This window comes from Phocoena phocoena, chromosome 17, assembly GCF_963924675.1.
Source record: "Phocoena phocoena chromosome 17, mPhoPho1.1, whole genome shotgun sequence".
In the NCBI taxonomy this organism is placed as follows: domain Eukaryota; kingdom Metazoa; phylum Chordata; class Mammalia; order Artiodactyla; family Phocoenidae; genus Phocoena; species Phocoena phocoena.
In genome coordinates this window covers 9,804,658-9,818,581 of record NC_089235.1, presented here as the reverse complement: position 1 = coordinate 9,818,581, position 13,924 = coordinate 9,804,658, and the positions used below count along the sequence as shown (strand labels likewise).

Here is a 13,924-nt window from a genome sequence, read left to right as displayed (position 1 = left end):
ACTTGTGACATACCTTACAACTACTAAAACTGTCCACTGTCCATAAGAAAGCTAATTTCATATTTTGCCTTTTGAAATGACTCTCACATATTTAAATAAAAATGACAAGAGAATCAAATAAAGGCTGCATTTAAGTTAATAATTAAGACAAATTTACTGTTTTCAGTAAAACTTGAACTTAAAAACAAAAAACAACTATGTCAGCATTATTTAAAGAAAACAAAGACTTTAAACACATTTGATATTAAGTATATTCCACTGTATTCAAAACTGGAAATATGTGTCAACCATTTACTAATTTAGTTGAACATATTCTTTAACTATATTGGATAATTGTTAACCATATTTGAAAATATATTCAAAGAATGCTCACAATATTAGTATGAAGGAAATGAAGCCTTAGGGAAGCTCAAAGTCACCAACAGTGGTTTTCAAAGAAAAAAAAAAAATTCTTGAAGAAATTAATAATGAGTAAGCTTCAGTAGCCATGGATATACACACACACACCTGTTTATAATTCAATCACCAAATTATTTATTGAAAGTAAAAGTATTCATAGTACTTCATACTGAAGTCACTGTTGAGAAAGCCCCAAAATTTAGCCAATATTTGAACATACACAATCAAGATTTTTTTAACTTTTAAATTTTTTTGGAGTTATTAAAGGTTTCCCTTTATTACTTTAACCAAACACTTACTGAATGCGTACATTGTGAAAAATACTGATATAAAATATTCATTCTAAAAGAAAACCTACAGTTAAAGACACATTGCACAGGGAAGTGAATATATTCCACATGAGGGAAGAATAAGGAAGCTGAGTTGAATATGGAGGTAATCAGTTTCAGTTTCAAAGTTTTAATTTAGAATGTTGGCGTTGAAATCTGGACTTAGTAAGTCTTTACCTGGATGTGGGAGTGGAAAAACAGACAAGGTGGAAAATTTTTAAGTTCATTCATCATGATAAAGTGTTTGCAAAATTATACTCGTAACTTACGTTGAATATTCTTACTTCACCCTCACAAATGCTGAATTTTGCGCAACAGTTACACATCAGGTTCCTAATTTGTCTATATCCATCACGTGACTCAGGGATCAGCAAACTAAAGAGCCAAAAGGCAAATATTTTAAGCTCTGCAAAAGCCCAATACGGCATCTGGTTGCAGTCACATATTCATCTTCTTTTAAAAACCCTTTAGAAAGCTGCTAGCTCACGGGTTTCCTCAAAGAAAACAAGTTTTGGTCCCTGGGTCAGTCTGTCAACCCGGTTTTAATAGATCATCTAATATATACTGATTCCTATTTAAAAAAAAAAAGCCCCCCCAAGCTATATTATTAGATTAAATGGGTAACAAATTTTCACCAATTCTGCCACTTCTGGGGCTGGAGCAGGTCCACACCCTTTTGTTGTGGGGCCTTTTATTAAATATCTTTTCAATTATTTTTTAAATCATAGGTTTTACTACTTCACCCCTAAACTACTAATTCTGTCAAAACGGTAAGTTTAAATTACTTTAAAATGTACTACATTAATCACAAGGGCCTTGTCAAACAGTCAGCTCAAGCTAATGAGCAGAGATGCGCTGCTGTCCCTACCTGACTACAGAGCTATCCACAGTGCTTCTATGCTACCAACCTAGAATCCTTGAGTACATTGGATAAATGGCCTGCTTTCTCCTGTTTATCAAACAATGCTATTTATTTCCTAATTCTTTCAGTAGTTTTAGCTGAATGAGATGTTTTTTCCTCAGCTTTACGAAAGTAACTTAAGCAGTCTCCTTCCAAAAGGCAAGGGTTTTGGTTTGGGCTCTAGTAAGAACAAAGCTGTAGGAAACTACTAAGGTTTAAAAGTAAGATATGGTCAACACATTTTGTATTAGCAGAGCTTCAATTATAATTGGAAATACTTTTAAACGTTTTGCTAAATGTAAGATAGATTTTTAATTGCTAGCTAAGTGGAATGAAGGGGAACAAAATTTCCACCTACTGATGATGGAAAGCAGAAACTCAAAACTTTCTTTCACCTTTTACTTCAAACCTGGTACAACGAGGTACAATCAATTTAACAGTCTATGTCCAAATAATCACTTTAAAATAGTTTATTCATAATTCTGAAATTGGTCAGTAATAGTGAAATTTTACTTTGTTGTTTAAAGATATATAACCTTTAAGAAAGGGATATGAAATGTTTGGCACTTCCCTCTTACTCAAAAGACTAATTGAAAAGGGGAAAATAACAATATGTACACATAAAAAATGATATATAATAATCAATGGATATAATTAAACATACTTGTAAAGGAAGAGATCCACAAACCCTTTACCTAGAGCATAAACTTAGAAACGCAACCTGAAGGTGGATGTGAAGCCACGAGGTAACTAAATTCTAATCCCAACCCAGTACTTATCAGCTGTGTGAAGCCAATATCAAGTTACTTAAAACTTGAGTTTTCTCGAATATTAAAAAGAAATAAAGATAATGTACCTAGGACACACTAAATATTCAATCAACAGTAGTTATTCCCTACTTTCGCAGTTTCTATGTCAGTGATCATCAAATCATTTAATTTCTCTAACCCTGCTTCTTCATCAGTAAAATGCTCTAATCAATTACATATCTTTAAAAATCTAGTTGTTAACTGCAAAGTGCTATACTGAAGTATAGGAGTTAATCTTGTTTTAATTTGAAAACTAAAATATAGAAAAGATGAAAAACTCTTCCTTTGAATTTCAAAATCATTTATAATTATCATTTCTTAGCCTTGTGAGTCAGGTCAATTGTTTTTCTATTATCTCAAAGAAAACTTGAACAATACTAAGGAAAAATTCATGATTACTGTTCTGACCTGAGGACACTTTAATACAACTCAATTATAACTGAGTCTTTCAGTTATAGTAACTTAATACCTATTTTTACTTCATAAATATCCAAACTTCCAAGAAAGAACGTTGTACAATGTCCTAGAAGTTCAATAAAAAACGGTTGAGGTATTATTCACCAAAACAGAAAATGGAAATGCATAGAAAAATGGAAACTGTTTTCCATTAAGAACCTGAGGTACTTCAAACCCCAGAACTAACTACTAGATAAACAAAAAGTGAAATTTAATATACTTTTAATGTTTATGTACATTTTCTTCTGTTATTTAAAAAATATTATTGTACTTCTCAAAAAGTAAAATACATGTATATTTAATCACATAGATGTCATAAGAAAAAATGTATCATACATTATACTCAATTAATCTGACTATTTCATCAAGCATACTTCTTCATTCCCTAATTCTAGCAGTTAACCTAATCTACTTATTCAATAAATGCTTAATGAATGCCTACTACATGCCAGATACAGTGCCAGTCTACCTAGAATCAACCTAGAATCCTTGAGTACATTGGATGACCTAGAAAATAAGATAAAGGACATGGTCTCTGACCTGAAACGCTTCACAGGCCTACTAGGGAAGACATATTTACCGTGCAATTTGATAGGTATTGTTACAGAAATAAGAACAAAGCAAAACAAAAACTCTAGTACAAAGAGGAGGGGGCAAGTAACTGGAAAATCAGAAGACTTCATGAAGTGACAGACATGAGAGTCTGTGTGTGTACATCATATATATAAATGGAAAGCTTGAGATCATGAAAGAAAATATTCAGAAAATACTTATATTTTCAGAAAAAAAGAAGTCCTATTCCCTAAATAAGTTACATGGATAAAGTTGACCAAAGATGAGGCAGGGAGGGAAGTGGAGCCCTTTTAAGGGCTCTCATATAGTGAATATATCCACTGTGGTGAAGCTTTGGTAAGTCTTTAACATGACGACGGCAACAGACTTGGACTTTAAGAGGACTGCTGAGTGGCAATATGGAATTACCAGTTAAGAAATCATTCCAACAGCAGAGATAATGAAAACCTTACCTAAGGGCAGTAATAACACGGACAGAAAAAATCTGTTACTGTCTTAGTTCTCTATACCTCTTCTCTGATAAGCATGGCTAGGAATTTATTTCCCCATATATACAGGCAGACCAATTCAAACTTCATTTTTTTCAATTAATTCTTCAAATGTATATGCACAAATTACACAGCATCTTGAACAGTACCAATTAAACCTGAATTTTTAATCAACTTAATCGTCAGATTATTCCGAGAAACTACAGAGAACTAACTTTAAGTCCTGAAGGACATAAGTTTACTTTTTAAATTACTATGAAAATTATTCCCTGAGAACTTGAGCATGAGAAAATAGAATATGCTGCCACAGAAGTAAAAGGCCAACAACCTATTTTTAAAGCATCCCTGGGTTTGATGTGATTTAGATCTAAGCATATAAAACAAACATTAAAAACTTTTCTAGACTAAAGAATATCATTTTTATTATTTATATTATTAAAATCAGAAGGGATTTAATTTTAAAGACATCCTGTATATTTAGTTGAAAAATTTTTTAATTAGCCAATTATTTCAGCTAGGTCAGTACAAGAAACAAATACGTGCATAACTTTACATCTGAAAATAATTACTTTAGATATTTCATCAATAAATCCACTTTTCAATAGTGTACTTTAAAAGGTCAATTTGTAAAAATTTTTCTATTTTAGCTAAGTAACTACGATAAATTTAAATTCTGTACAGCTTACCTTTAAGATTTCAGATAATTTTCAATTCTGCTCTCCAATAAACCCAGTTTTCAATATTCTATAGTGTTAGTATTCTTTAAAAGGTAAATATGTATCCTGGTTAGACAATTATTTTTAGGTATTACAGAAAGATAATTGCTGAAAACTTATTCATCAGCACTGGCAAGGAGAGGGAAGTAAAATATAGCCGTGCTGGTATTAAACTTTAAGACTTCTCTTTAAAGAGCACATTACATTGAGTCTAACATCAGTAAGTGATTTAATTAATATAAAGTATAAGACCTTCCATTTAAACGTCACATTAAAACAAACCTTTTATAGATGTTTTTGCCCCAACATAAGGAAACTTTTATGATTCAATTTAAAAACTGGGTTCACTAAGGTAAATGCCCTTATAGTCTTAAAAAATAATGACTTTCCAACACTTTATGTGAAATCTCATGCAGAATTCCAACATATAAAAACACATGAAAAGCAAAGCACAGCTCTGGCTGCTGCACGGGTAGGATCCAGGTTACCCTCCCCAGGTCTCCCCTAGGCAGACCTGAAGCATCTCTGTGGAATGCCAAAAAACCAATCTTCTAAGCCCCTGTGACAAATAAATTATGAAACATCTGTTACCAAATAAAACGAGAAGATTCTCACAGGTAGAAATTCTCAAACATTTATAATCCATTAAAATTTCTTGAAAATAGAGTTTGAACAAGTCAGTCAGAGAATATTCATACCATACCCTTGTCTTAAAAAATCATTTTACATTAAAATACAAAAGTATAAAATCAAGTAGCAAAAAACAATTATGTAAACCAAATAAATTTCCCAAAATTATCTGATCATGGAGATCGTTTTAGGAGAATATCTACTATACTTCATTATATGAGAATTTCTCAAAAAAGTTGGAAACACTGCCATAAGGATGTTAACTGAGATTACTGTATGGGACCAAATAGAACAGAATGTATTTATTTTAAAACTTGCACTACACTTCACAACAAATGATCCTGCCCTATTTTCCAGTGATATATTCTTTCACAACCTTTAGGTGGAAAGTAAATTTGTTATTGAGATCATAAAGGTAGATTACATAAGAATGAAATGAACTTTTTCATTTTTTTTAAAGTAGCTAAACTTTCATAGATTTTTATCACCCATTTTTATTTTTTCTTATTTATTTATTCCCTCCCAAAATACGCTAGGGATGTAGATCAACAGATAGAAGGGGGTGGTTAAAGAGAAATAAATGTAGATCAGGTTGAACATAACCATGGCTCTCCAAAGTCCTAAAAATAACTGTACATTCCACAAATTGGAAACTACTTTTTTTTCAAATTTTCTCTGCAACTGCAAAGTTCTGTAACAATATTTGGTTCCTTATTCTTTTATAAGCTAAAAAAATCTAGGTTAAGATTTCAAGGTACATTTTTCATATGTCTTTTTATAAGCAAAACAACAAAGCAGTTTCATTCCAGAATGTTCTCTCTGAAGAAACTGGTTAATAATGAAAGTTTTTTTTTAATTTATTTCTAGTAGTGACATTTTTATTAACAAACAGAAAGAGATGCAGAATTGGTATACAGAGACTAAGAAATACCATTCTTTTGGTCAACGTTTAAATATAAATTATTCCTATATACAAAATCACAAGATTTGTGAAAAATTCAAACACAGAAGAACCTCAAAAGCGACCAGTTATTTGATTTGATGAAATTCTCCATGCCTACAATATATAAGCAAGTGTGTTTATAATATCTTTAATTCTATTTCCTATGCTACCAGGTTACATACCAGGTTATATTAAAACTTTAATTATACTAACCAAAAATTTCAGGCACAAACTAGTCTTCTCCCACAAACTTCTAGCTAATTAAACCTTATCATCTGCTTTAGCTATGAAGATATGGCAGCAGCATTAAAAGATTAAATTCAACAGCCAAAAAAAAATCTAACTACAATATATACAAATGTTCATCTTCATATCCCTGTATTTCATAATCTAGTTTCAGCCATCTCCAATTTCCAAAGAACCCTCTTGTGCCAAAAGCCTGCAGCTGCTATTCACTATTATGTAGGCACACTGGGTTAAGTCATGTTAGGGTTCGCCTCATTCAACTAAAATACCTACTTTAAAAAATCAATTAATACTAACGTAAGTTTAATTTCCTTAATATGTGACTGTCACACTTACCTGATTTGTCTGGCTACTCAAGTATGGCTCAAAATCATCATCATTTACAGCATCTTTTTGATGAATCGAACCGTTTTGTACTGAAACTAAAAAATATGTTTGTATTAGATGTATTGTAATTATCTTTATGAAACTCACAAAATAACCTAATATTTTCAATATTTTTCAAATCAAATCGGAAATTTATCCTGCGTTCTTTGTTCTTTTCATTTAAAAACCCCCTTTAGGATTAACTTAATTTTGGATATAAATATTTATGTGCCACCAAAAACTTACAAATCTTGTATATATAGGCCCAAGATTACATAAATACATATACACTTCTCATTACTAAAAACATAACGTAAATATCCCAATTTCAACACTGTAGTAAGCAGTTAAATTAAAATGTTGGAAGGGTTTGCTAATGCTATGTTTCAATCTAAAATAACCACTTTAAGCAGTGTTATCGACAAGATAGATTTCTGAACGTTCTCTACCTTTGTTAAATCACTTTACTACTCAGTCCAATAAAGGTAAATAAATAACCTTGTTTGGTAACCGACGTTAAAATAAATATCTTAAGTGTCTCCAGTCAAAGAAAGTGGCTAAAATTCACTTGAAGCAATATCACAATAAATAAATATTATCATAAAAAATCCAAATAAAAAGGACCTTTGCTCTAAACAAAAAACCATGAAGACTTTCACAAGAAAGTACAAATAAAACTAAGACACTAAAGATAACCGTGATTACTCTTGCAACATACGATAAAACCAGTCAGAGTGATTTATAATGCCATATTTGTTCAGAGATCACTTCCATAAATGCTCTATATCAAGCTGTTGTTCTGGACACTGTCTCAGTGCTTTTGAGCACAGACTCAAGGTAAAAAGATCCTGGGTTTGAATCCCAAGTCCAACACGGAGAAGTTGGGGGAATCTCTAGTTAGTAACTTAACCTGTCTAACTCTGACTACTTCTTTATTCAAGGAGGTTATTAATAGTACCTACCTCATCTCATCTGAGTATTCAATGACAGTATTTAATAATCTTGGATATTATTACCACATAAAATATTACAAGATCCAAACAGGACTAAAAATTACTTTAGGACCACATAAACAAGCTTATGACTAATCGACTAATCTCTTGGAAACAAAAAAAAGCCCCTCAATACCTGAAGATTTGTTGCTTAAAAATACAGTATTTTTAAATACAATACTTAAATATAAAATATTATAAATTAAGGTTAGGAGCAATGGATTTACGTTGTGTGTTCTTCTATAATATCGTGACATCTTTATTTTCCCTAATCATTCCAATGAGTTCAGAGACATAAATGAAATATACAAGTTGACAGAGTCATGGGAGCAAAAATAGGTAAAATCCCTTAGTTCTTTGCCACCCACTGAGTAGCAATGATCACTCAAAAAAATACTACTCTGTGAAGTCTTCCAAGTAGACCTCTCATGATTCTACACTGCCCCTCAGAGACTACAAAAGAAACCTCAAGGTCACCGTGATCCTGGCTCCACTGAGGTGGCTTAACTGCATTTGATAAGGAATGCATCAATGCCAGAGTTGAGCTAAATGTGCTCCCCAGAATTTAAATATGTAACAGCCACTAGAAACAAAATTAAAGCGGAGGGTACCTTAGGTTATTTCAGGTGGGCTAATCATTTCAGCCCAAGAGATTCTAACGTATCTGTTCTCCTTTACCACTCCTCTATCAAGGATAGTTATGCCTGGTCTATTACCTCCTGAAAAAGAATTCTTCACTACGTGCCTGGACTGGTACATATTTGTCACTGTTACGTACGTATTTAACAGTATCTGAAACAGCTTCCCATTTCAAAATTACAACTATTATCTCTTGTATTCATTAGATTATCAGAAGTTTAGTCCACACTGCTAAAACAGTAAAAAAGTACCTACTTAAAATTTATCCAAATATATATTATACTGATCTTCTTACTCATCTGCTCTGTTCTATCTTTTCTTCTAATTCTAAGAGGCTGAGACTAAGAAAATAATCTCATACACTAAGTAAATAGTCTATAGTCATTTATAATGATGCATTAAAATGTCTAAGTCCTAAAAGATCATTCACGGACTATGTCAATCTAAGGAAAAAATGTTTTATTTCGTTTTAAGTATTTCACGCATACTGATAAGCAATTTCCATCAAATTAGAATCTGAATAAGAAGCTAGCCCTAGAGTTTCAGAAGCATACCTTTCTTAAAGAAATTCAATTGTCTTAAAGACTTCAGGTTTTGAACATTACTTAATGACAATCTAACGTCTTGGAGACTGAAAGCCATTAAATAGTAATGAAATCCAAGCTAGTCCCATAGTCTGTACAAGTTCTTCAGGGAAAAAAGAACAGATGACTTACATGATTCTTCGCCTGTTTCCTCTGCTCTATGAAGCAGAGTCAAATCAAGATAGAACATGGGCCTTAGGAGCCAGGTGATTCTTTGCTCTGGTCCTGACTACATGAAGTTAGGAAAGTCAACAGATCTGTGCATCATGTTTTCCCACCTACAAAAACAGCGACAATACCATATACCCTCTATCTCCTTATAGGAATGTTTTGAGGATTAATAAAATGAAGCCTAAAATAACAGTAAAGTGCTTTGCAGTCATTTCCCGAGGGGTTAGGGGTAAGGTGGAGAGAGGATACAAAAGATATTGCCAAAATACAAGGCATTTTCCACTACTTTTCTGAAACACTAAAAGATAGCCAAATTCAGCCTAATTCTTTTAAATTGCAGTACCAAACAATGACTATGTCCCTCTGTTGGGAGGGGCAGGTGAGGAGAGGAGGGAAAGGATAAATTCCTTTCCATATATTTGCCTATTTATAAATTTAAGGGATAGGAGGAAGCAGCAGCAAGGCCTGCGGCTACTAGTAGCAAGGGATCTGACACTTTTATCTGTGGTGCCTGCAGGGAAAGGAATGGTACTTTTATTCCAGCAAGCAAAAATTCCACTTGTTAAATAAATAAAAGTGATATGAAGTCAGTTTTAAATTATGGGCAAATAGGTACATAACTATCCTTAAATTTCTACTATCCTTCAGTACTACCCTGGCCAAGGATAAAAGAGTTCTAATATTTAACATAGGGACAATCTATTAAAAAGAATTCAAACTTATAAACAAGTAAACCTAGAAGTATACTTAATACTACAAAAGCATTTTTGCCTTACAAAGAGATTGATATAGAATTCCTTTTAAATTTTTGCTCCTTTAGTGTATTTAAGGACATACAGAAAAATACTTAGTAGAAAATCAAAGACACTGAAGCCAGGTGTTGGGCTAATGATGTCAACTGAAGACTATTAAGAAAGGAAATACACAGTCCCTGAAATCATATTAAGTCAACTAAAAAGGATTATGCTTTCAGAATTCTGGTAATTCCTCAGGGACATGCATTTTTCATGAGGTTGTTAAGTTCTGAATTCAAGTTTAATACTCATATTCTTAGAACACCGGACTGTAGTTCAAGAAAAATAACTTTGCTTTCTGCTTCATAAAAGTAAACAGAAAAATTATAAAACAATTTTACTAGCTTGAAAACCAAGTCAACTAAGGCAGAGTAGTTTTTCTTAAACACACATATATCTACTTGTATCAGTTCACTGGAACTGCTGCCTTTTCCTTGTAATTCTCAGAGGCATAAAAATACAAGTAATGTGTATGTGTATTTGTACACTTGTAGTATCTACCAATTTAAAGCAGCTTAAATGATTACCAATACTTTTAGGCCAATAGAATTTTTCCCTCCTGCCAGGTCTTAGGCAATAGTCTTCCTGCACCTTAACAATAAATAGAGGAGGTGAGGCAGCAATTATCATGGCTACTGGAGCAATGGACTATTTTAACTACAACCCTGGTAACATACAATAGGATTTATGGCTAGAATTGTTACTTTTATTTTACAGAGAGAGGGGAAATTCTGACCGAAAGGTACAATGTGTTCAAGCTCACTTGGCAAGTCAGCAGTATGAGAACACAGGTCTCCTAGGAATCCTACTCCATTGTTCTATCCATGGATGAAATTATGAACTGAAGAGTATGGGGGAAAGCAAGAAAAATTTCTTGGAATAAACAACTATCCAAATAAATACTTTGTATGTGTGTCTAAATACATCTAACAGAGGTGATACAAATGGATTAAAAAAATTTTTACTAACCAATAAATATTTATTTGTAGTTGATACACAATTTTATTTATAGAAAATTTATATCTCTGATATCAAAGATGTCATGAGGACATACCTAAGTGAAATAACTGTCATAAATCAAACTTACAGTAGTACAGTAATGGCTTACAATGCTGTAGATGCTCTATTTTGTTTTGTCAAACAAGTTAAGTACTTCATAGAACTTGCACTTACCTTAAAGCAGGTAACACAAAACACTTAGCATTTCAAATAGCCTTGCAAAGTGCCACCTCCCCACAGATCTAGGATAAAATAATTTATGCTAGGCAATAATGACCACAGATTGCACATATGTCCAAGTCTATATACTTCCTAATGGGCAGACTAACAAAAGAAGAAATTAATGGATCATTCTTTTTAGATTTACAAATAAATTTTTTTAAAACTCACTTAAAATAAATCAACAATATCAAATTCTGAGCTTTGTGCTTATACCACAGAAGATAATTCTAAAATTAAATTCTACAATGTAAAATTGCTGTTTATATACATCTTTAATCAAAATAAAGCAATGAATTTGTTACCTAATACAGTGCCATATAACTAGTATGTAAAAATTCTCAAAAAAATTGTACTACAACTCAAAAGAAAATTAAGCTGTGCATACAGAACCCATTCCTTTCAAATGTGCAATAGCTAATAAAAACCCTAAGAATGTAAGGAGCACCAATAAAAGACATTAAACTTTACATCTAAAAGGCGACTGTAGATCTTACTTTGTAGGTAATACTTCACTACAGAAATAAGAAACATGAAGCATAATTCTATTTAGTCTAATTTCAAGCCCTATTACAAAATGTAATAAATACATAGTTCACTGTAATGTTATTTAATTGGCACCATCCCAAGAAAGCAGTTATTGTTCTACCCTTACTAATGTCACATGATTAATGTCATGTTTCAGTCAGCTGACTGTATGGTTCCATATTAATAAACACAAATCACACTAATTTTTAAAAAATGCTTGACTTTCAGCAGTATTTTTTTTTTCTTTTAGCTAAAGAGTAAATCATATAATCCTGGAAGGAACCTCACAAATTATTTCCTTCCCAATCCTTTCTAAAGTACCATATTGAGTCAAACCTTGCAAGACTACAGAGTAAGATGACATGCCTGTTCCGTTCTGATCTCTAACTGGCTACTGCCTCAATGGGACCGACTTCAACGGAACCAGTGACTAACGGTACAATTTCCACTACTGGAACACAGAATTCTATGTGGGCTGCGCGTTCCAACGTAAACCAGACAGGAAGAAAATGTCCACTTATCTACATACACTGGGAGAATCTGTGGCTGAAGTCACATAATACAGACTGTAAAATTTTAAAAAATGTCACTACATTCATAACAATACCTCCTTAAGTGAAATACAAGCTAATAAAACGGTTCCTCGTATCACTTTGGTTTCTATAAAGACCTACCAAGGACCTACCAAACTTTCGGACAGCATTTGGCTGCCTTAGCCGAGACGAACTGTTTCTCTAATCCTACATTTCAAAAAAACAAAAACAAAACAAAACAAAAACAAAATATCAAAACCAAAAAGGCCTTCACATAGTTTAAAAGTAACATCAAACCAACAATGAGAAATAAAGGTAAAAAAATATCCGAACTCACCTTTATTTCCTTGCCCTTTAGGTCTCTGTGTAGCAAGATGAAAGATGTGGTAATAAGGAAAAATTAAAAAAAAAAAAAGGAAGAGAGGAAAAGCGTGTTAATCAGAGACGTTATCCGAGACAAGTTATTTTAAACAATCCGCGTAGGAGTGAAACCCACCACATCCTCCATCGCCACCGACCGCCCACCCATGCCGGGGCTTAGCCCTCCGACCCGCCACTCGGAAGCCGTCTCCCAGCGCTCGCCCGGGGTCAGCCCCACTTCTGCCGCCCTCACGACGCGTCCGAAGGCCCCGGAGCGCAGTCCTGCCTCCACCCTCCGCGGCCCCCGCGGCCGCCCGCCTGGACCGCAGGCTCCGCGGCCCGGGCGCACGCCCCGGCTTGGGCGGCGGGACCGCAACCAGTCGTGCCCGGGGCACCGTTACAAGCCCGGCGGCGGCGGCGACGGGGAGGAGCCGGAGCCCCACGCGAGGGTGGAGCTCCGGGGCTCGGGCCTTCGCCGAGCCTGCGGCCTCTGCTCCCTCACCTGATCCACGCTAGTGGCTGACATTCTTCACCGCAACCCGAGAGCTGCTGCTGCTACCGCCGCCGCCGCCGCCGCCTGGGCCTCTCCCCGTGCACTCACAGCAGTTGGCTGCCGCCCTCGGCCGAGAGACTCTTCCAGCCGCCGCCGCCGCTCGCTAAGAAGCCAGAAAGAGGGCCTCGCGCTCGGGAGTCGGTGGAAGGGGCCCGTCTCTTCCGCTTGCACACTCTCCTCCCCTCTCTCTCTCTCCCCTTCTCGGGTCCACAATGGCGGACAGGCTCCCTAGCCTCACTTCCGCTCTGAGCCTCCCTGACCTTCCGCTCTCCACTCTGACGTCCGCGCTCACCTCGCTCTTCCTCCCCCACCCTCCCGCCACAGGCCTTGGCTCCGCCTCCGCACCCTCACGTGATCTGAGACGGGCCCGAGCGGCCGACCGCTCGGCGCATGCGCCGCGTACGGAGCGCGGTTGTGCGGCTGCGAGCGCCGGCTTTCTGCGGCGACTCGGTGTCTGCTCGGAGGTGGCAGGGTACGCGTCGGGGGGCGGCGGCGGCAGCAGCGGGGAGCCGGCCAGGAGCCGGAGTCTTGTCTCATTCTGGGCGGGAAGTGGGCGTGGGCGGCAGGCCGGCCCTGCCCGGGGTTGTAGAGCCCGGCCGGCGGCGCCCTCCCGGCGGCGGAGTGAACGTTGGTGGGTAGGAACTCCGCGGCCGTCCAAGGCCACGTGGGCGGCGGGATGAGTCCGAGGCCCTCGGT

At 35.7% G+C, this 13,924-nt stretch overlaps 1 protein-coding gene across 1 annotated transcript in view; it reads right to left on the bottom strand.

The window, feature by feature from the left end:
* YTHDF3 (YTH N6-methyladenosine RNA binding protein F3) overlaps positions 1 to 13,449 on the bottom strand; it is a 32,881-nt gene extending 19,432 nt beyond the window's left edge. Inside the window, exons 1-3 of the mRNA XM_065895116.1 lie at positions 13,178 to 13,449; positions 12,653 to 12,677; positions 6,827 to 6,912 (exon numbers count right to left, since the gene is read on the bottom strand). Coding sequence (XP_065751188.1) covers positions 6,827 to 6,912; positions 12,653 to 12,677; positions 13,178 to 13,201 — 135 coding nt within the window. The 5' untranslated portion in view covers positions 13,202 to 13,449. The remainder of the gene's footprint in view (positions 1 to 6,826; positions 6,913 to 12,652; positions 12,678 to 13,177) is intronic.
* Positions 13,450 to 13,924: the final 475 nt, after the last annotated feature.